The sequence below is a fragment of the Poecile atricapillus genome, chromosome 21, assembly GCF_030490865.1.
Source record: "Poecile atricapillus isolate bPoeAtr1 chromosome 21, bPoeAtr1.hap1, whole genome shotgun sequence".
NCBI lineage: Eukaryota > Metazoa > Chordata > Aves > Passeriformes > Paridae > Poecile > Poecile atricapillus.
In genome coordinates this window covers 10,813,563-10,836,314 of record NC_081269.1, presented here as the reverse complement: position 1 = coordinate 10,836,314, position 22,752 = coordinate 10,813,563, and the positions used below count along the sequence as shown (strand labels likewise).

General features: G+C 56.4%; 1 protein-coding gene across 1 annotated transcript; it reads right to left on the bottom strand.

Annotated features, from left to right (window-relative positions):
- Window positions 1-5: 5 nt before the first annotated feature.
- MLXIPL (MLX interacting protein like) lies at window positions 6-22,641 on the bottom strand. Its single transcript, XM_058854037.1, has 18 exons — window positions 18,228-22,641; window positions 12,126-12,232; window positions 11,906-11,988; window positions 11,625-11,714; window positions 11,387-11,431; window positions 10,904-11,105; window positions 10,143-10,220; window positions 6,126-6,298; window positions 5,449-6,043; window positions 4,759-4,832; window positions 4,220-4,394; window positions 3,464-3,576; window positions 3,184-3,303; window positions 2,854-2,981; window positions 2,431-2,554; window positions 1,170-1,299; window positions 497-811; window positions 6-140 (listed from the first exon to the last, which is right to left on the bottom strand). Exons 1-17 carry the CDS (start codon window positions 18,524-18,526, stop codon window positions 684-686), a joined length of 2,664 nt encoding a protein of 887 aa, XP_058710020.1. The 5' UTR covers window positions 18,527-22,641; the 3' UTR covers window positions 6-140; window positions 497-683.
- Window positions 22,642-22,752: the final 111 nt, after the last annotated feature.

Below are 22,752 nucleotides of genomic sequence, written 5' to 3'. Positions count from 1 at the left end.
AATTTCCGTGTGCGCATACGCGGCCCCGGTGATCCGCGCAGGGCGGCCCCTGGCGGCGATACTGCATCCGCCCCTCAGCCGTCCCCCATTCAGCCACCGACACCCCCGACGCCCGTCTAGCTCCTATTCTCAGCCCCTGCCTTCCAAAAAGCCCCGTCAACCCCCCAGACCCTCTTTTGCCACAGCCCCCCAGCACCTGACGACCCCAGCCCGTGCCTTCCACACAAACCAGGCGTCCCTCATCCCACCCCCAGCTTCTACGTCCCTCCTATCCCGGTCCCTGCCCCCCCAGCCCCTGTCCTCATGCTCCCCAACGCCGGCCCCCCCTCCAGTCTCTGCTCCCGCAAGCCCAGGCCATCACCCCGCTCCCACCAGCCCCTGCCCGCACCACCCCTCCACAGCCTCTTCCTTCACTTGCCCCCAACCTCGGTTTCCCTCATCCCCCCCCAGCCCCTGGTTCCCTTCCCAGTAATGGCTTTCACCCCTCCAGTAATACCCCTCTCAAGTCCCGGTCCCCCTCCGGCCTTCCCGGCCGTGCCCAAAGCGGCCCCGGAGCTGAAGAACTACGCGGGGTCCGTGGCACAGCAAGTCCTTTATTGCAGGGGGTCGGGGCGGGACAGCCCTCGCGCAGTCTCGGCTCCCCACGCCGGTGCCCGTGGGACATCCCGGAAAACCCGGACCAGTCAGGAGGAGGAGGAGGCGCTGGGGCGTCCCAACGCCGCCACTGCCCGTGCCGCCTGCTCGGGGACACGGGCCGGGTCACTGAGGATGGAGGTGGAGATGCTCAGCTGCCGCAGAGAGCTCAGGACGGCTGCGGGGACAGGAGACAGGGGGTTCCTGGGGAAGATGGCGCTGCCCAGCCCGGTCCAGCCCCCGGAACGGTGGGACCGGTCGCTCCCGCAGCACACGCAGTGAAGTGAAACCCACCCTGAGGGGCTTTGGGGAGGGCTGAGCCTGCCCTGCCAGGAGACGGGGTTAGGGCACTTCCGGCTCAGCTGGGGCGTGGGTGTGACAGGAGAGCAGGAAAGCAGTGAGCAGGAGCCCCGGGACATCCCACAGATAAGCCCTACCGTCCCCCAGGACACCCCTGTCCTTTCCGCCTCTGTCTTTCCCTCAGTCCAAGCCAACCCAGCTAGCTCAAGGTTCCACAGCCGGGCACAGGCACCTACTTGGCCGAAGCGCCGGGAGGGAGCAGTGCTGGTCCAGCCAGGCAAGGGATGTTTGGGTGAGGCTCTCCATGCTGGCTGTGGACACCATGCCATTGAAAGACTCGAAGAGAGGCCGGATGATGATACTGAACTGGTGGGATCAGAAGAGTTAAGGACCAGCTTTGCTGTGACAATGGTGTCACTCTTCCCAGTGTGGGCATCACCCTCCTATGGCAGCAGGACAGATTTTCCTGTCTAGACATGGAGCAGAACTACTGGGGCGGCAGGACAGGCCATGGAACAGATCTGTTGAGTGCCTTCCCAGCACAGCACCACACCTGGCACTAGCCCAGACTGCTGGGGTGATGGCATGAGTGTCACGTGGGTAGGGAGCGGAAGAGATGCAAACCCCCTGTCATGGCTGGAGCTTCCAGAAAACGTTGCTGAGACACAAGATATGTCCTCCAGAGCAGGTCAGGGAACCAGCTAGCAAAGCGCTCAGGGGCAAGGTAGGACACCAGTGTGTCTCATAAAGCTCCCCTGTTGCTCCCAGCCTGCAGGGACCAGCCTGGTAATTTTGTGCAGACAGTATTCCACAGAGATATCTCCCACCACAAGCATGTCCTGGAGCCCGTGCTGGCTTTATGGCACCCCATGTCCTGAGGAAGGAGTTCCCCAGCTCTTCCCCCAGAAGTCACCTCTACCTTGTTCCACATGACCTGTGCTGGATGGGACCATGGGCAGCAGTGCCTTTCATCACTCTGCCACTTGAGATTCCACAGACCTCACAGGCTCTGCCAGTGAGTCCCAGTGTGTCTAATCCGTACTCACAGAGGAGCAGATCCAGCCCTTTGCCCACAGGTTCCTTGATTCCTTGATCCTCTCCATCCGTGTTTCCAGGGTATGCCATGCAACCACTCAGATGAAGTCATCATGTCCCCACTTTTCTGTCTGGGCTTATCCTAATCCATGGCTGCTGCCTCTCAGAGCCAGTTCCCATGTCATCAGGAGCAATTCCCTCCATAAGCTTAGATCCACTTCCCTTCTTCCCGAGAACCATTTATTCAGTTGTTTTTGATCCCTTGGAGAAGAATATCCCTCCTAACCACAGAACATCAGTGTGTTCCCACTATGTGACTTTGGCTGGGAAACATCTCCCTGTGGTCCCCAAAGTCTCCCGAGCTTGAGGGACCCCAAAGACACAGTAGCAGCAGATGAACCAGAGCACCTAGTGTCTGGTGTAGGGTAAGAGGGAGCAGCAGGCACTGACCCCAAAGGATACGATCCAGAACTTCCAGTTCTGCAGTGTGGAGGAGCGAACATACTCGTCAAACATTTTGCGCATGTGGTCAAAGCGCTGGCGTGTGATGGGCACCCCTGTGGCCGGCAGCTGCTCCTGGCACAGGCTGTGGGGCACAACCAGTGTCGTGGGGCCACGTTCACGAGGCTGGGAGCCACGGAAGCTCAGCAGGAGTTACCAGCCAATGTCCCCCTCCCAGGGCAGGTGTGTGACCTGGCCCAACTCCATCCTGCCTCTTGAGGACCAGCCCTCCCACAGAGAGGGTTTGAAGAGGGACAGTCAGCTGGGAGGTGCTCCAGGGAGACCTGCCATGTCTTGCTGCTGTCCTGGCACAGCTGCTTGCCCTGCCTGGCTATCCCAAAGCAGACAGTGCTCCCCCATCTCTCCCCGCCATGGCCCCCTTACTTGATGGAGCCGTTGAGCTCCTCAATCTGGTCCCGCAGACGCTGTGCCTCATCCTGCAGAGCTGCCCGCTCCTGCTGCAGCTTGCAGATATATTCGGCTGTCTTCTGCAGGGTGGTGGCCTTGCTGATCTGGGGGACCGTGGGGTGAGAGAGGAAGGGGGCCCAGACCACCCTCGCACGGCCGCACTGTGTGCCTGCTGTGTGCTCTAGCCTCCTGCACCACAGTCTGGGGCACAGGAGAGGAGCTCTGTACTGTGGGTCACAGCAGGGATGCAGCATCTCTGGGTGATGCCATGTCCCCCCATGCCCAGGGCTGGCCCTGGGTGCTCACCTTGATGCTGGGCTGAGCACTCAGTGTGCTCACCAAGCTGTGGAGCGTGGTGAAGCCAAGCTTGATGTTGAAGCGTCTCTTCTGCTCAGCGGAGATGTGTGTGATGCGGCGGCTCTCCAGCTGCAGGTCAGTGCCATCAGGCACCTCCCAGCAGCAGGGACAGCCATGGGCCACCAGCCCCATTGTGGACAGGCTGGCCCAAAGCTTGAAGTGAGGGTGGATGGTGTCTTCGGGGGTTGAGGAAAGGGGGTGCATATGAAGTTGGCAGCTCCTGCCATACCTTGCTGGACTCAGGCCTTCCCAGACGGGACACAGGCTGGTGCAGGGAGATGCTAGTGCCCAGCTTTGCAGTGGGTCCTGGGGAAGCCTGGCTGGGCTTGGGCCAGTCACTGCCTGAAAAAGGGAAGGTGCTGCTATGAAGAGAGGGATAGCGACAGCACTCGTGACAAGGTGACTTCTCAGCACCTGGGATGGGAAGAGAGGGGCATCCCACAGTGCTGCCCCCACCCCAGGACAATCCACCCCACTCAGCTGATAGGTATGCTCCACTTCAGCCTCCAAACACACATTATCCCAAATCCCACTCATTTTACAGCTGCTCAGAAATGGGAACATCTGGGATTTGACATTTTAAATTCCCAGCATTTCTTGGGGTGGAAATTCCATGGAAAGAGTTGCGAGGGCAGGAAGGCTGTGGTGTGCAGCACCAAACTGAACTGGGAACACCAGAGCCTGGTTTCCAGCAGCTGCGCTGGTTACTGTGGGTGAAAGCGGATGCTTCTTGCTCCAAAACCAAGCTCTGGGGTTTCAAAACCACAGTCCGACATTTTGCTCCATTTTTGTCTTTCTCTATTTCTGCTTTTGCTGCTGGAGAAAGCGGCAGGTGAAGGGGCACAGAAGGAACCCTCCATGCTCAGCTGGATAAATGAAAATAGCTGGGTTTGAAGCCAAAATGAAAATTCCCACAGTGTTTGGTCCAAGCTCTCTGCAGGAACCCCAGTGCCCTGTGGAGCTCCTTGGGGTGCTCCAGACTCACCGCAAGTCAAGGTGGGGGACAGCTGCTCTGCCTTGGGGACTTGTAGGGGGCTCGGCTGCATGCCCACTGTGTGCAGCAACACTTGGGAAGGGCTGGAGCCAGGAGCCAGTCCTGGGCTCATCTGGGCCATTCTGGAGAGGAAGGTGGCAGGGACTTTGGGGACAGTGCTCTGCTGCTGGGAGAAGGCAGAGGGAAGGGGAAGGTGGGGGATCAGCACCCCATGCACACCAGGCTGGCCATTGCCCAGGCACTGGCAGCCAAACCCCCATGAGGGGATGGGGAAGGGGGATATGCAGCCCCATGCCACCATCTGCAGGGGCAGTCCCAGCAGCCCTGGATGTAAGCGGGATGTCTCTCACCTCTGCGTTGGTTCTTTTACAGAAGAAACTCAGGCAACTCCTACTATCCCCCAGCCACATGCCCCCTCCATTTCTGTCCAGCCCACAGCAAAGTGTGACCCCCCCCAAAACCCATCTCCGCCCCTTCCCCAGCAGCCAGGAGAAGGAAATTCCCAACCCAGAGGGTTGTTTAGTGCTTACCGGTGAGACAGGGGCTGTGGGCATGAGTCCTGCACCCATCAGGCAAGGGGTATCCAGCACCAGGTCCTGCTTGGCTGAGGGGGCAGGAAGCAGATGGGAGCTGCTGCGTGGGGCTGGGGTGACCTTCCCTGCCCCAGGAAACAGCCAGCCCCTCCCTACACCAGAACCGCTTGCAGCCCCTTCCCTGCTGGATTGCCCCAGAGAACAGGGATGCACCTCTGGAGGTGTTCTCTTGTTCTCTTCACAACAGGGATGTTCTTAGGAGCCTTGTGCAGGCAGGGAGCCCCAGCACCTCCTCAAGCAAGCAGAGGGCCATGACAGTGCCCAAGGGACCTGTCCCATCACACCCACAGGCAGCGTATCAGGCAGGACACCAGTGACCCCCCAGCCCGTTGTGCCAACAGGGCCATAGAGACCAGACTGGGGACACAGGAACTTCTCAGCAGTGCCTGCAGCCAAGTTCTGGGGCTGAGCCGCATCTCCCCCTGAGGCCACTGACCTAGGGTGATCCCTCAGGCATGGCTTCACCCCTGGATTTGGAATTACCCCGCTATGGGGACTGCCATGTGCCCTGCCCAGTATTCCCTGCGTCCCAACACCAGGGAGAAATGGGGTCCCCACTCTGTTCCCTACAATAGCATGCCCCCCACCTCATTCCTGTGTCCCCCCACAGCCCCCCAACCCTGTTACCTGTGGTCAGGAGCTGGCTCAGGCAGGGGTTGGGCTCAGGCAGGTGGGACAGGGGATGTCCTGGCAGCCTCCTTGCCTTGGTGCCGCTGGACTTTGCCCTGGGCCACCCACCTCCACCCTGGGGCAGCCCCTTGGGGGGGGCAAACCTGGGGTTGCCCAGCAGGGCTTGGGGCAGGAGCTGGGAGACAGCAGGGCCGGGGTATCCCTGCGGCCCCATGCCTGTGGCATAGCCCAGCCCTGGGATGCAGGGGGAAAAACAAGGGCTCGAGGGAGGGGAGGTAGCGTGGGTGACAAGTGAGGGGTCAGGTGAACTGCTGTAGGGGAACTTAGAGCGGGGGGTTGAGGCAGGGGAGGAGGAGGGTTCCAGGCTCAGCAGTGGTGCCTGGGGGGATGGGATGGGGGGGACATAGTGGGGTGTTGGTGGCTCCAGGCTGAGGCACTTGCCAGGGAAGTCGTACTGCAGTGTGGGCTTGTGTCGGAGCTGGGGGCTGAGGCTGCTGGGTGCCACGTCGGGGTGTTCAGGGGGCAGGGGGGCCGGGGGCAGCTCAGAGCCCGGGAAGGTGCTGTGGAGACTGAGCTGGGAGGCATCACTGGGCTGCAGAAGACATGGCAGGGTCAGGGCGGGTGACTGGTACACCACCAGTAAGCCACAGGCTACAAGCTGGAATCCCACTCACCTGGAGGAGGGTGCCAGGTAGGACTGGGGCCTCGGGACTCACAGGCAGACTCCGAGCACCCATCAGGGACTCCCCGCTGCTGAACAGGGGCTCAGCCATAGGCGAGAAGCAGGATGGATCCTGGTAGCCCGGTTGTGTCTGAGACAGGGGTGGCCGGTGGCTGGTGAAGATTTCTGCAGAGCCAAGTGGAGACACAGTGACCGGCACAAGTGGACCTGCCCGGAGAGGAAGGGGACACCCTGGGGCACGAGTGGTTACTTCATGTTACGCCAGTTATACCAGTAACATACCCTGTTACTGGCAGCTTGCACTTTTTGGGGCCAGGCAGCTCCAGCACATGTTCACCCAGGGCCAGCATTGCCACATGCATAGGGGCAGAAAAACCCACCTGGAACTCCACCCAAGTGTGGGGACCCCATCCCTGACACCCAGCTGAGTTCCATGTGCTCCAGCCCCAGAGCTGTTCCCAGGGGTGTGTGTTGCTGTATCAGCCCCAGGCTGGGGCAGGGACTGTGACACCCTGGCTGGGGGTCAGCCACAGCAGAGGGGATGGGCAATCAGGTCACGGCATTCCCAAGCCGTGGAGATGGTCCCCTGGCATGGTGACAAGTTCTGTGCTGCCCAGTCCAGCGCTGCTGTATGCGCAGCCTGCGGCTAACCACATCCCATGGCCTTCCCAAAGCTGAGCCGCGTGACCCTGCCGCGACTCCCGCTCCCTTCCTCTCTCCTTCCTACAGCCCTGGTCCTTCCGGAGGCCCAGACAACACAGCGCAAAGGGTTGGTCCCACACTTCTGGCAGTTGTCTCCCTGGGCACATCAGCCCCATGAATGCCTTGGCTCAGTGCCTGTGTCAGTGCTGGTTCTGGCATCACCACAAGGAGGGTTTTTCATGGAGAGGATGACTGTGGGATATGGATGGCACTGCTGGATGCTTCCCTGTAGGATGGAGCAGGAGGGTTCACTGGGTTTGCTGCTTGGCAGCCCCTGGCACAGGCACAGTGCCTGAGCAGCCACTGGGGACAGGCACTTGCATGTCCTCTGGGAAGCACCCAGCTGTGCTCTCTAGCCCTTGGCTGGCACTGGCAATGCCAGCTCCAGGCCCTGCTGCTAGTTCTGCCTGTCTGGTGTGCACAGCCATGCTCAGGGCACCATCTGTGGTTCAGGCTCTAGCGCCTGGGCTGCCCTGTCTGGGATTCACAAAGGCCTGAGACCCTGCTGAATCTACACCAGAGGAACAAACATGCCAGCATTGTGGGATGCCATGGGACTGGGCACGGTGATGATTCCAGCATGCCAGCACTGCCATCTGAGGGGAACACCGACATGAGACAGGACAGAGCCACTGCTGAGATGTCCCAGTCAGCTCTCAGACTGCCCCTTAACCCTGCCACAGCCATTGTGAATCCCTGACAGCATGTCAGGGCCATCCCTGCCCGTCCACAGGCCAGCACTCTGTGTGTGCTGCGGTGCTGCCAGGCAGGAGCTTGGCCTTCCTGGGATGCAGTCCAGCCCCACCTTGCCCCCACCTCAGCCATGCCCACACCAGGATGTCGCCGCCACCAGCACTGAACTTCTGCAGGTATTCATAGGCATTTGTGGTACCCAGGCTGTCAGATCCGATTGTGCCTCTCGCCGTGCCTGTCAGACCCTCTTGAGCCTCTCACTGTGCTACAGGGATGGAAGGTGGCTGGCAGTCCCTGGGAGCCTTTCCCTCCCTTTCTCCTGCCCCTTCCTCACCCTGTAGCTCTTGCCCGTGCTCCTCCTCACTGTTGTAATCACCCTGTTTTGCTCCAGGCAGTGCAGCATGGCCAGGGCACAGCCTGCTCAAGGGAAAAGAGACTGTGTGGTCAACAAACCACACCTTTGCTATCCTGCTCAAACCTGGGGATGCTCTCCAATGTGATTGGGCCTTCCCAACCCAAAGACCTTCCAGCACTTGTCCCAGGCTTTGGGGAGAGCCCTGCAGTGCAGCAGGGCATTGCCACCCCATGGGACGGACAGCCCAGCCCCAGTGCCCAGCACCGATCCTACCTGGAGCACGGTGCCAGCGGGGCACAGGGCTGGACTGCTCCTTCACCTCTGCCTTCAGGACTTCTCCATCTGCTTCACACTGCACTCCAGCACCCGCCGCAGACACGAGATGCTTCCTCATTTGGGGATTGGTTTGCAGGCACTGACTGACAGGCACTGAGCTCTGCCACACCACCCCACACAATGACAGCCCTGTGACCCCATGGTGCCCACCCCACATGCCTGCCCTGTGTAGCTTTGCACAAGGCTGCTGGGTGATCCTTGCTCCCAAGTTGCTTGCCCTGCTGAAAAATTGACCTTTTGGGACATAATTGGGTTGGTTGGCATGCAGCACCCCAATCTCCTCTCCCCACAGCCCCAGGGGTACATGGCACACACAGTGCTCAGACGTAACCCCTTGTCACCCAGGGAGCTGCTCCATCCAGGACAAAACTCCCACCAACAGGTCTCCAAGCGCCCCATGGGATGCTGCTCTGTCCCAGAACACACTAGCCTGGCAGAGCAGGAGCCACAGCTAGACTTGGGACCCTCTCCAGCCCTAGCAGTGTCCCTGGGCTGAGGTGCTGGACATGGTCAGAGCAGGAAGAGATGTTTCCTCGTGATGCTGTGGTCTGCAGTAAGACCCATCTCATTGCCAAGAAGCACCCTGAAGCAAAACGCAGGCCTTTTCCTAGGAAAAAAGCCAACCTGATGATGTATTGGCTCAGACAGGAACCACTGTGCTCCTGCCATCTCCTGCTGAGCTTAAGGCCATGCTGGGCCCTCAGAGAGGTGCTGGAGCTGCTATGACACCATACAGGACCTCTTGGGATAAGGGACACTTACCAAGTGTCAATTTGACCCACTTGGAGCTGTCACACCTTCCAGCAAATGATGCCCACTTGGGGCACCAGGGGACAGAAGGTGAAGCACCAGCCATGGCAACAGTCCCTCTTCCTAGCACACCTCACTCTGATGGGATCTATGGTTGGAATTGAGAGGGTGCTGGCAGGAGTCTTCCCACCTCATCCAACCCAAAAGCATCCATCCCAAGGGCGCCCATGCCACCACCAGCCCTGACATATGGAGTGCCCAGCCTGCTCTCTGCCAGCATCTGGTGTTGCAACACTCCACAGCCATATGGTACAAGTACCCTTTTTTCCTCCTCCTGGAGGAAGTGGAGATGGGCCACAAAGCTCCAGGGTGCTCACAGAGGGGTCTGGAGATGCTGGTGCTGCCCAGGGCCACTAGCTATAGCTGGGTAGCCATCAACCCCCACCAGCTCCTATTCTGCACAGTGTGCACAGGCTACCAGCTCTAGCATGTTTGAGGGCAAAGCTGGCCCCCAATAGTGCCATGCCCTGGCATTTGGGGGCAGTGCTGAGACCAGAACATGTCCCCAGCTGACTGCATGGACATTCACAGCTTAGAGCTTGCATGGCAGCATGGGGGAGTTTGCCACTGCCCACTTGCTGGTGTTCCCTCAGCTGCCCCCAGCTGGAAAACAGCACCAGATTTGTCTTTGGGCAGCCTGGCAGGGACAGTGACTTGTCCCCAGAGAATGTAGCACAGCCCAGTGCAGGGTCCCAGCTCCAAGCCAACCACGCAGGCTTGCTGGGCAGTGCGGGGTGAGGAAGGGACTCTGCAGAACCTACCCTCTAAAGGTTTCCTCTTCCTCTGGGGGACAATTGTACTTCCCCTATCTGCAGCCAAAATGAGGGGCTCTGGCACTCCCGGAAATACCCTCTTTTTGTAGAAATACCCTCCCACAGCTCCTGGCCAAGCCCTTCCTGACCTTCCATGGCTCTTTCCAGGGGCAGGTAGTCATAACAAGGCTCTGCCTTCAGCCCCTGCCCATCCATGCTGCTTTTCCTATGCCATTGGGTGTCCAGTGCTTTCTGCCTGTCTCAGCAGCTCCCACTGGCCAAACCTGTGACCCCGCATTTTAGGCAGTCACAGGGCACAGGGCTGGGTGGGATGTGGTACTGTATCCAGGCTGCTTCTTACCTGATATGTCCATGTCATCCAGGCTGGGCTGCAGGGGTGCCAAATCCGGCTGTATCATGTCAGCATTCCCAACATACACTGGAAGAGGGCAGAGCTGGAACATCAAGGCCCAGCCACTGAATCCCCAAGACCCACCTTGAGGGCTGCTCCCACCACTGCCCTGACACCTACCTGGCTGCCACTCTTCTGTGTCACCCCAGAGTCACCCTGTATCACTGCACCCTGTGCTTAGCAGGGAGATAGGTGCCTACCCTGTGGAGAGCCAAGGCCATCCCATCCCACCACTCTGTCCATCAGCACCTCTAGGGCCTCATCCAGTTCTCAGGAACCCCAGTGAAAGGCTGATCTTTGGTGCAGGACCTGGCTGGAGCTGCAGATGCCTGAGGGACATGGCCAGGTAGGTACAACAAAGAGTGGCTATGGAAGCAAGACCTGCCCTGAGGGCTGGGGCAAAGTCCTTCATGGTGCCTGTGGTCCCTGGGGAGCTCAGCCAGGGACCTGTACCAGCGCATGCTGGTACATAGGGAACTACAGGAGAAGGGGATGATCTCACCCTGCCCAGACACTCCTTAAGCATCCCCTCCGCTGGTGGCCCCTGTTTGGGCAGGACAAGAACACCCCTTCCCCCTGCTCCATCAGGGCAGGTGCCAGCGGACCCTGCCTGCCCAAAAGCATGACTGGCAGCTCTCAGAGTCTAAGCCAAGAGGCAGCATCTGGATTCCTCCTCCACATCCTGCTGAAGCGTGGTCTGCAACACCTACCCCCATCCTCGGGGAGTGCCTGGTGGGTGCTGGGCATCTGTGTCATGGTGAAGAGGGTATCAGATATGTCCGAAAGGAAGGTGTCCAAATCGAAATGCTGCCTGCTCCCACACTCCTCCTCCTCATCCCCAAGCAGCATAGGCACTACATTGCAGAAGAGCTGGTTGCACCATTTCTCTGTTGGCCTCCAGACATCCTCGTCCTGCATGAGATAGAGCAAAGGAGCCCAGTGGACACCTTTTGTGGGCAGGGTCCATGTCTGGCTCCCTGGCTGCTCCCCATGGCAGCTCCCATGCTCCCTGCAAACCTTAATGCCTGCCACATTGCTGCTTCCAGAGGGTGAATCCAGCATCCCAGATGCTTAGCATCCCATTCCAATGGGCTTATCATACCCTGGGGCTTTTCTTTGCCCTTCTGCCCAGTGCAGGGATGCAAATTGTACCCCACTTTCTCCCACTTCCCACCCTTTCTCAGCAGGCTCACCTGCTTTGGACTGCAGATCTCTCCCTCTCGTGTGGACTTTCGGAGCTGGAAGGAGAAGACAGCCTACGTCACCCCCCAGGCAGGGAGAGCTCAGGGGGCCAGCCAGCATCCCCCTCCCATGCTGGCAAAAGCCTGTCACATCCCGCCCTGTGAGCCACGGCTGCAGGTTGGGCACACTCTTCCATCCCACTGCTGGCACTGGCACAGGATGGGGAGCAGCACGGGCAGAGCCACTCACCCGCTTCTTATAGTAGATCCTCCATTTGTGGTACTCCCTCATCACCACCTCAATGCGGCGTTTCCAGTAGTTGCCCTCCAGCACAACAGCCTGGGGGGCAGGACAGGGGGTCACGGCTGAGCTCCCTGGCCCCAGCACCCCAGAGGCAGGGCTGCTTTCCTTGCGCCATATCAGAAACACCTTTTCCAGCAAATCTATGAAATGCATCGTGCCCCCAGATCCCCACTGTGCCACACAGACCTGCTGCTGCCCCAGAGAGCTGCAAGGGACTCTTGCCCTACCTCTGGTTTTCGGTGCTCATCAGCCTCCATGCCCTCCAGAGGGGTGATGAAGCTGCACACAGGGTTTTTCCTCCGCTCCACATCTGCACAGGGGAGAATGCAGCTGGCTGTATCCATGCCCCATCCCTATCTCTGCACCTGTACATGGTTGTTCCAATGCCAGCCCCATCCCACTGGCACAGCCTGGCATCTGGCAGAGTGGGGTCTGGCCCATACTCACACTGGATGTACCATGCTCTCCAGATCACGTTGTTGAGTCGAATTTTATCCCAGCAAAGCAGTCGCAGCCCCTTGAAATTCTTCCACTTTGGAGATACTAGCTTCCCACTGAAACACCAAGCAAAGGGGAGGCTGAGGGGTACCACCTTGAAAGATGCCCAGGGGCCACCAGCCTGGTGGAAGTCAGGAGCATGTGGCTCCGCTGCAGGTGTTTGCCAGGCATCTGTGGGAGCACCCACAGGAGAATTCCAAGCTTCTGCACACCCTGGGAGAAGCACAGACCTAAACCTTGAGCTTCACAGACCCACAGGAGGTGTCTCAAACCCCTGGATTAAAGCGCAGCACACTGAGGCATTGATTCCTTGATGCCTGAACCTCAGCTTCGAGGCGGAATCCCGCTGCCCCCGACCAAGCCAGCTGTGTTCTGGCCCTGGGGGACAGGAAGGCAAGTCTCCTGGTGAGATGTGTGGTGACATGTACTGTAGGGACTCTTGCCTCATCTCAGTGTTTGGGCATCTAATTCTGACCTTCCCTTTAACACCAGGCAAGGCTTGGAAATGCTGTCTTCAGCTGGGGCAGTCAAGGGCAGCCACTGTGGAGGGTCTGGAAAGGCAGGACAACACTGGAGGATGTTCAGGATGTTAAGGAACACTTGCCTGTGCTCCAAGACAGACACAGAGTGACATCAGCCCTGCCCTCAGACAGAGCTGCCCCAGCCTCTTCTCCACACTGATCCCTGCAAACCTGCCCACCCCAGCCCAAGTTGGGCTCCCTGCTTCCCAATTCCTGATACCCAGAGGCAGCTGTGTTTGTTCTGCAGCTCATCGTAGTGTGGGTGGTGATGTCCCTGATGGGATCTGCAGTGAAAGGAAGCCTCATTTCACTCCCTGTTTCCATCCAGCCAAGGGACACAATCCCTCATGCACCCAGGAGGTCCTGAGGGCCCTGCTGCCCCAGGAGCTCTGTGGGGAAGGACAGGATCCCTCTGCCTTACTTTGGGGTCCATTTAACCTCTCCAGCTCTCCCAATGGCCTCAGAGCAATGTCAGGTGCTCCAGGGGTCCCTTTGAGAGCTGCTGGCTGCAGGCTGCATGGCATTCCTGCCTGGGAAGCCATGTCTCTCTTCAGCAGACAGTTTGTACCCTAAGTATCTTGGTGCTGCTTTGACTCCCACTTTTCCTTGGTACATGCGTGGAGCAGGAAAGGGGGAGGCTGAGCTGCTGTCAGGGTGCTGTATCCCCTGTTCCCAGCCCCTTCAGGTGCCACCAGGCAGTGTCCCCAGGGAGGTGCTGGGGATGAGAGTGGTGTATGAAGCCTCTGACTTGTTCATTCAAACTTGTGAAACTTTTAACTGTTCTCAAATAATGATTTTGGTAGGTTCTGTTTTGACCTGCCTTGAAATCTGCCTCTGGCAGAGGGGAAGACTGGGGAGCCCTACAATTCCAGAGCCTGATGCAGGGATGTGTCTAGGAGCAGGTGCAGGAGTGGATGGGGATGGTCTCCCGAGGGAGAACCACCCTGACACACAGCCCCAGGGCCTGGGGAAGGACCTGTGACTACAACCTGCAGAGAGTCAAGGCTGATACTGATCACTCCGCTATCACCGGGATTTTGAACTTTCCCCAGGAGCACAAGGCAAACAGCAAGATGGTGCCAAGTGAAGGAGCCAATGGAAGGGACAGATTTCCTGGGCACGTGGCCAGATCCTGCTGGTCAAGGGCATGTTCCTCATTCACAGCCAGCTGAGAGGAGCAGCCTGAGCCTGTGGGACACACTGGCCTCGTGCGAGGCCCGTGGGCCATGGCTAGGAGTTGCTGTGGGACCTGGAGGCAGCAGGGAGATGCCTTTGAACTTTACCACCAAATGCCTTTTTCCCCCCTTTAATGATCCCTTCAGTTTTGGGGCTTACCAGGCCAATCTTTGCTCCCTGTTTTGCCTTGAAAAGGGCCCCACCCTTCCTTGCAATTATCTCCCCTGGGGAGATTGATGCAAACTTCACATTGAACCGTGGGAGGGGTATAGGGTGCCCCAAACAGGCTGGGGGTCCTGGTGCCCTACACTGTCAGAAGGAGGGGAACACGAATCCTGCCACTGGCGACAGGGCGTTTGTGGGATAGGGTGAGGTGGAAACAGGGCTCAGCCTGGGTCCAACACTGGCATGGGTCCAGCAGCACCTTGTTTGGTCTGTGATTCATTTACCCATCCAGCAGTTTCAGGTGTTGCAGTCTTTGATTTCATGGCAACATGAGTACTTTCATCTTCATCAAGTGCAAGACGAGCAGGGAAAAGAGGCATAATCTGGAGAGATGCAGGGCCGCACCAGCACACCAGCCCAGTCCCTCAGCACAATCCTTGAACAGGATCAGCATCAAAACCTTAGGGAATGACAAGAAAGGAGCGCAACTCCCTGCCACTAATGACAGCAGAGCCACAGTGCAGCGTGGGTGGGTTAAGCCCAAGCACAATCCTTCCCCATTCATCAGACCCCTTAGAACAGAGGTCTTCTTCCAGAAGAAAAATGGGGTTGGATGATGAACCCATCAGTATAAGTGTATCCCTGGAGTCTCTGCCTGGTGTTCACTACCCCTGGGTGAGCATTTAAGGCACTGTGAATCAGAGAATCAGTAGCAGCAATTCCTCCTCTCCCAGGGGAGACAGAGGCCGATAAGAAGTAGATACCTTGTTTTAAAACACAAGAGAGGCAGAGTATATGTTCCAAGTCACTTCCCAGTCTTCTGTTCCTGCCTACCAAGACAGACGTCACCAGGTGAGACCACAAGTGACTGCAGCTCATATCTCCCAATCTGCCCCCAGTTTTCCTTCCTTCAAGAAGATGTTCCCCATGTCAGTGATTCCCGACAATAAGTGACAGGAGGGGGTGTGGTGATGGAGAGGATGAGCCTTCTTGTGCTAAGGTCATAGTGTAAGCAGCTCCTCAAGGAGCTCAGCTCCACCCTCAGCTTTTTGGGTAATGAGACACAGCCAGGTGGGCTACATGGAGAAACAACATTCTAGGGAAGGAGTCAAGGAATGCAGGATGTTGCAGGAGGAGTGGAAAAGGATCATTAAAGCAGGAAGCTGCTCTAAATGTCCTGGAATATAGGTAAAAAGGAACTGCTTCATCCTAGCCTTAGGAGGAAGACCTCAGAGAGGGGAGTTGCCTCTCTTTGGGGGGATTTGAGGGAACAAGTTACTGCTGGAAGCAAACCTTGATGAGGAGGGAACATTTCTTTACCAGTGAGAGGTGATGCACAGTCCTGCCCGTGGAAAGAAGATAAGTCATATCCCCAGATTGTTCAGGCTGAGACAGGACTGCTATAATGTCTGTGAAATGCAGAGGGGGAGTGCTGGAGAGGGAAGGAATTCTAGTTGTAGCCACTGAAAAATATTTAGGGAAAGCTTAGTGAGTTGCCTTTGAAATTGTGTGAGCTCAGATGGCAAATGATGGGTGGCTGCAGCAGTCACAGCTCACCAGGAGACAGGATAGTTTTCCTCTCTGCTCCACACTGTTATGGCCAAGTCTGGACACTGTGTCCGATGGACAAAGAGGGATATTGAAGTGGAGTGATCCTGGAAAAGGATATCAAGGCGGCTGGGACTTACATATGTGACAGAAGGTAAGTGTGAAGGATGGGTTTGTTCAGCCTGAAGAAGGTGAAGTGAGAATTACTGCCATCAGCTGCCCAAAGGAGGAGATGGAGGCAGACAGTTCTCAAACATGCATTGAGAAAGGCCAAGGGGAAATGGACATAAGAATTGGAACAGGTAAACTCCAAACTAGAGCCATGGACAGCAATTCCTTGCAGGAGAGTGGCAGCCCTGGGCAGGCTGGACAGGTGGTGGGCTCACATCCTAGGGCTCCATCTGTCAAAGTGATGGCCCTGAGCAATCTGACATGGCTTTGGATCTAGCCCTGCCCTGCACGAGGGCTGGATGAAGAACTCCACAGGTGCCTCCCAGGTGACAGCTTACAGTGGTTTCTCCTTGGTTAGGAAGTTAGTCTGAGCTTAACTGTGGGTGCTCTCTTGAGGGCTGGAGGGTATTGGGCTGGTGACCCCGCTGCCTCTGGGAACTGTCTGGGAAGGGAGTGGTGAAATGGCAGGTGATGTAAAGAAGTATCAAATCAGACACCACTAAATGAAGAAATGCACCAAGACCACTTAAATCTATTTTCCCAACCTGATACCTTTCTCCAGCTGCTGCCTACAAATGTGTCAAAAATGTACTTACAAAAGAAAGGCCGAGTGAGCCGGGGTTGTCCAGCCTGGAGAAGAGAAGGCTCCGGGGAGACCCTAGAGCCACCCTCCCCCCCCCCCCCCCCCCCCCTACTGCTTAAGGAGGGTCCAAGAGAGCTGGAGAGGGATTTTGGACAAGGGCCTAGAGTGACAGGACAAGGGGGAATGATTTCACAGTGTCAGGAGGCAGGGCTAGATGAGATTTTGGGAAGAAATTCTCCCCTCTGAGGGAGGTGAGGTCCCAGCACAGAGAAGCTGTGGCTGGCCCGTCCCTGGAAGTGTAGGGATGGGTGCAGGGCAAGGCTTGGGTGAGTGTCCCACTACATAGGAGGCAGTATTTGCACTGCCATGCTCAGTGCAGGAGGGAAATGAGCCACTCAGAGTCCAGGGGGTAGGGAGAACCGGAGCAATGGAGCCCTGACTGCAGTGGAATGGCCAGCCCCCAGTCACACGCAGTACTCCAACTGTCAAAGTCTTTGTACCCTGTCTGTTTCCACTCTGCCTGGGAGCTCCAGAGCCCAGGGGCACACTGAAGCTACCTTGCACCTTGCACATATGTCTATAGTTTGAGCACCCTGGTGTGACAGTTTGTTTCTTCAGCCTCAAAGCTGCAGGGCCCAGGTATGGAAAGAATGGGACTGGGAGAGGAAAAGAGAGCGAGGTCACAAGTGTCTCTACGTCCCCTGTTTGTGGCACTCAGGGGTGACCTGCCCAACCACGAAGCATGATCCTCACCTGGGTCACACCACACTGATGCTCCCTGTGCTCCCACAGAGCACTGCCTTCCCTAGCCCCTTGGAGCAGAACTGTGCTGTGCTGGCAAACTGGGATGATCCCATCCACCACCTGGGATATGGTGACGGGTCAGATGTCCACAGCTATGTGGGTACTGGTACCTTTGGAGTGCATTCTCTGTGCCCAGCATCCACAAGGATGTCCTGGCAGTGACCACATACCCTATGGCATTGAGTACTGAAGGACTCCAAGGCAAACCTGAGAGCTCAGCCACTGGATGACACCCTGGATGAGGCAATGGGCATCTCTTCAAGGCTGCTTTGCTGAGATTTTGCTTTCACGTGGTAGGACATCATCATCTAGGTTTTCACATTTGGACATTTCGGGAAAGCTCTGCAAGCAGTTTGGCACTGACTCTAAAAGAGCAAGTCATGCTGATGCCATGCTGGAGAGAAATCAAAACCTTGGGGCTTGGCAAAGGAGGGGAGCTGCCTCCAAGAATGTGGACCGTGGCCATAGGAGACATTGCAGTCTGTCCTGTTCTCACCAAAGAGCTGTCACTGGGCTTTGGCAATTTGTGTGGCAGGGGAACAATGTAGTCACCCATCTGATTTTGCAGAGAGGAGGAGGAAAGCTTTCAGGAGACTTTGGGCAAAACCCATGCAGCCATGCAGTCCCAGTGCTGCTGCATGCCATGGAATAACCTCAGGACACGGGGACAGAGTCAAGGACGGAAGGCAGGACTCCTGCTCTGGGCCGGATTGCCAAAGAACTGAGTGTTAGCCGTCCACAGGGTCACTGCTGCTCCACAGAGTGTGCTAGGCCTGGCCATGGGGGAAATACAGCTGGGCACAGTGATACCTGATCTCACTGGAGAGCAGAGGAGAGTCAAGCTACATGTGAACAGAGAAGTTTCTCACCTGGCTCCATAGCCAACAACCCAACATCAGCTCCTTCTCCCTGAAACTTTCCAGGATGGCAATTTCTGAGCATATGGCACATCACAGCCCATGGAGAAGAGGAAGAGGAGGTCAGATGGAAAAATATTCCTGGCTGGGGAACGGGGCTCAGCTAGCCTCCTGCCTTCAGCTAGCTGGGGGTCTGTAAGACACACGCGAGAGCCCTGGGACTCACCTGTACTCCAGGCTCATGCACTCAAAGAGCCAGGTAAGGGTCGGATCGATACTCCGGGGATCAGCTGGTTCGGGCTCAGTACGGTGGTGCCGTCGCCGGGGCAGTGAGTCGTTGTGCGGGCATGACACCATGAAATGGCCACTGTGAATGACCTGGGAGGAGTTCTGTGCTGCAGCGTTGGGTCTTGTGCCACCCACAGCTCTGGGATCCTCCGTCTCAGAGTCAGAGTCGGAGATGGGGCAAGGCCCAACTGGAGGCTCCAAGAAAGGTCCTGGTAGTCCCACCTGAGCTCCTGCCATTCCTGCCGCCCACTGGGAAGCTCTTATGGATCTGATCCAGCACTGTGATCCACGTCCCGGTTGAGCTGAAGCCCTACAGGCACTGCATTGGCATCGAGCACATGCTGTTGGGCTCCCCAGTACAGGATACTGGCATCACGCCTCCTCCTAGGCACCTCCTCCACCCAGCCCACGCTGTCTGTTCCTCGCTCCAGGGTTCAGCAGTTATTCCCCAGGGCAGATTCGCTGCCAGCTCTATTTATACTGCTGGTGACTGATCCCGCCCATGGCACACCATCAGCAGGATGCGTCCAATGGCCACCAGGCACCAGAGGTTCAGTTCCATGCCAGTGTCCTGCTCCAGCAGTGTCCAGCTTTTACATCCAACTCCAGCCTTTACATCCCCCACACACCTGGGGAGGAGCACTTTGGGTCCCCTGACCCTCCTTGCTGTGGCCAAGGGCTGACTGGCAGTCGGCTCTGTTTACCCAGAGTTAATCGCTGATCCCGGGTGCTGGTGGAGTGAGGAGCAGGCGGTATTTACCCAGTGCCTCTGCTTTAATGGATCTCCCTGCACTTTCAAGGGAACAAATACAGATCAAGGGACACAAACAGGTAAAATTATAGCAACGGGCACTCAGCTCAGCACAACACAGGCCAAGGCACTGAGCCAAGTACTGAGCTGAGAAACAGCCCCAGGAAAACCTACTCCAAGCTGTGACCCAGCAGAAGAGGGGAAACAAACAACAAATGTGACAGAGAACAGCTATGAGCTTGGGTATGGTGGGATTTACACACCTTGTGGTCACACAGTCCTTAAAATCAAAGAATTATCAAATCCTAGAATCATTTGGGTTGGAACAGACTTTAAAACTCACCTCATTCCATTCCCCTTCCACTAGACCAGGGACACCTTCCACAAGAACAACCTGGCCTGGAATACTTCCAGGGATGAGGCAGCCACAGATTTTCTGGAGAACTTGTGTTGAGACCTCACCACTCTCACAGGAAAGAATTTTTTCCTAATATCCAGTCTAAATCCAAACCTTCACCTCTGAGGTTTCCTGAGAGAGGCAGGCAGGCAGGGCTTGATGCATCAACCTCCTGCTCCATGACAGTGGATCCTGGATAAATACAGGATGTGGAATGTGCCATCCCAACCAGACCTGTGTCATGAGCATCTGCTCACTGGCTTGAGCCACAGAGGGACACAGCACATATCATTTCAGACCTAAACCACTTCTTTTCTCTCTAGTTCCTGGTAACTTCTTTCCCAGCCCCACATCCTGAAAGAAGCACATGTGCCTGGAAAACACCCAGGCACAGATCTTAGATACCTCCGATGGATGTACAGTATAAATGGGTGGGGTAAACCCAACACAGACAGCTGCACTCAGTGGAACCCTAATCCAGTTTGTAGATGCCTCATGCCAGATGCTTTCATCTGGCTGTAATTAAAGTCTTCACACCTGGAGGAGCTGCAGCTGCATGAACCTCGCATCTCCAGGTCCTCTATGGTGATAACTACTTAACAGTAACAACCTGTTGCTGGAGTTTGCGCCATCAATACGCACCCAGGAACGCCTGCCTGCTGAGCAGAGACTGTTCTCACAGATCACCACCCCAGCTTTGGTATCTCCCAGAACAGGACAAATCACCAGACCCTGAAAATGTGGCCACTTCCCTCCCCAGCAGAGCCAAACAGCCAGCCCACGATGGGATTTTCCTCTTCAGGCAACCTCTGGTGCATCTGGGGAACAGCTGCACACTGTCCAAATGCAGGAGTGCCATCTCCTGGGCACTGGAAGACAGTATACAACAGCCTCGGAAAACCATCCTGGAGTAACTCAGAGCTCTCGAGGCTGAGAAGCTGCTGCAACGGGCAGGTACTGCCCATGAAGAGAAATCCAACCTCTGGGTGGCTCAGCAAGCAGCTGCAGCTCTCTGGTGAGTGTGTGCTTAACCTGTGCCAGAACTATATACAATTTCCCAGACTGAAAAATGACTGGGGGACACCAGACCTTTACCAGTCCTGTATCAACAGCAGAGGGTTGCCATGCCTCAGATCCCAATGGTTTGCTATGGAGGACCAGGCACATGGCTCCACAGTGGATGTCCAGGCACAGGCAGCTCACACTCCCATCCCTCCCTGTGGTCCTGCCTCCCTCAGCTCCCTGCCCTGCCTCCAGCTGCCCCGAGGCTGCTCCCAGCCCAAGGACCTGTCCTGTGCCTGCTGCCCCCATCCCTGCATGCTGCCATTCCCCAGGGTCAGACCCCCTGATGTGTCCCCACGGTGTCGGAGCTACAGAGTGGCCATATTCACACAACACTGCCTTTCAGCTAAGCATGTTCTTCCCAAATTATACTGCTGCATAGGTCTGCATGTGCTCCCCATTCTCCCTCAATTCATTACACTCCAGTCTTCCTTCTCATCCCCACTGTGCCCTGAAGCCCAGAGGCAGACATACACACGTAGAATTTCAGTTCAGGTACTCTGACAAAATAACACGGAATGAAGCCAACATCAATGTGAAATATCACAAGAACCTGTTTCACTGGCTGTGAGCTGACCGTGTTTTCAAGCAACTCCTACAGCAGCTTACAGGGGTAATGGGAATCCTCAACAACCATTCTTACACTCACTGATGGATTTATGACATTACCTATCTGTTCTGGTACTAAATAGAATCACAGAATCATGGAATGGGATAGACTGTGAGACCTTAAAGATCATCTTGTTCCATCCAAATCATGGACAGGACAACTGTTCACTAGACCAGGTTGCTCCAAGCCCTGTCCAGCCTATCCCCGGACACTTCCAGGGATGGGGCATAACTTCAGTGAGAACCTGTTCCATTGCAGAATACTACTACCAAAAAAAATCATGTAAGAGTGAACACTTGTGTTACAGCATTACCCTTCTTTCCTGCCTGTTTACAATGCTGTGGAAAATACAGTGGATTTCTGATTCCAGCAGACACTGCGCTCTGTGCTCCATTATGCAACTGCTGTGTTCCAGGGATACTCACAGCACAAATATCTTCCCAGAATTACAGAACACCTCAAATGAGTGTGCACTTAGGGAAGTTAAATGTTTTTAACACTTCACCAGAAGAAATTATGGAATCCTCACTCCCATAAAGCAATCTAGTAAACACACAATAATAATCTGATGATTACATCTACAATCCGGAAAATAGTGTGTGAGATCCAGTTACTCTTCTGTCTGCTAGGGATACAAAGGACACCATTAACTCTGTTGCTCCACAGCAGAACTGGTTTCAATTCATACATCCCCTTGCGCCAAATCACTCAGCATAAACAGCCTGACACACGGCACGGTTAGACTGGGCATTGGGAAAAAATTCTTCCCTGTGAGAATGGTGAGGCCTTGGCACAGGTTGCCCAGAGAAGCTGTGGCTGCCCCATCCCTGGAAGTGTCTCAAGGCAAGGGTGAATGGGTCTTGGAGCAACTTGGTCTAGTGGAAGGGATCCCTGTACACGGCAAGGGTTGGAGCAAGATGATCTTTAAGGTCCCTTCCAACCCAAACCCTATGATTCTATGATTCCAAGCAGTTTTCCAGGGCTGCTGCTTCTCATCCTGAAGCAGCCACAACAGGGCTGTATAATGCAGACCTACTTAGTCTTCAGTGCCATGAGCAGCACAAACTCAGAATCCCTAGAAGATATTTGCACATTAACCACAAATCTGCTTTCCCAATCCCTGGGAAAGAGGTATGAGATCACCGTTTCCGCTTTAACTGCTTTAGGCAGGCAGTGCTCGAGCTGCTGCCCCTTCAATCCCCGGTAAACGTTCACGGCACAAAAACTCCCCACACATTTCCTATAAAGAAAAAATAAAGTCATAAACCCACCCCACAACTCTCGAAATTTTTGCTTTCCTCCATTCCCAGGAGCAGCACCCACTGGGTGGCTGGGCCTCCCTCCCCACTTCCCCTACAGCCGTCAGGCCGCGGCTCCCTTCCTCCCCTCTTCCTCCGCCCCGGAGGCCAGCCCACCGGAGCCGCCGCTCCGCTTCCCAGCAAAGCGGAGGGACTCAGCGCCGAGGAGACGCTGAGAGCTCGCCCGGTTGGACCCGGCCCGGGCCTTCCTAAGAGGGCAGCTGCGCCCGCCACAGACACCCGCACAGCCCCACAATGCCCCGCGCCAGACGCGGAGGACAAAGCCCAGCGCGCGCCCCGCCGCGGTAGCCGGATAGGCGCGAGGAGAGGCGGTGGCCAGAACGC

Coding starts and splice junctions, on each gene's coding strand:
- MLXIPL (XM_058854037.1), bottom strand. CDS start 18,526: ATGGCAGGAGCTCAGGTGGGACTACCAGGACCTTTCTTGGAGCCTCCA. Junction 2,555..2,853: donor GAGCTCAACGGCTCCATCAA/GTAAGGGGGCCA, acceptor TGTGCCCCACAG/CCTGTGCCAGGAGCAGCTGC. Junction 812..1,169: donor CCTCCCGGCGCTTCGGCCAA/GTAGGTGCCTGT, acceptor CTGTCCCCGCAG/CCGTCCTGAGCTCTCTGCGG.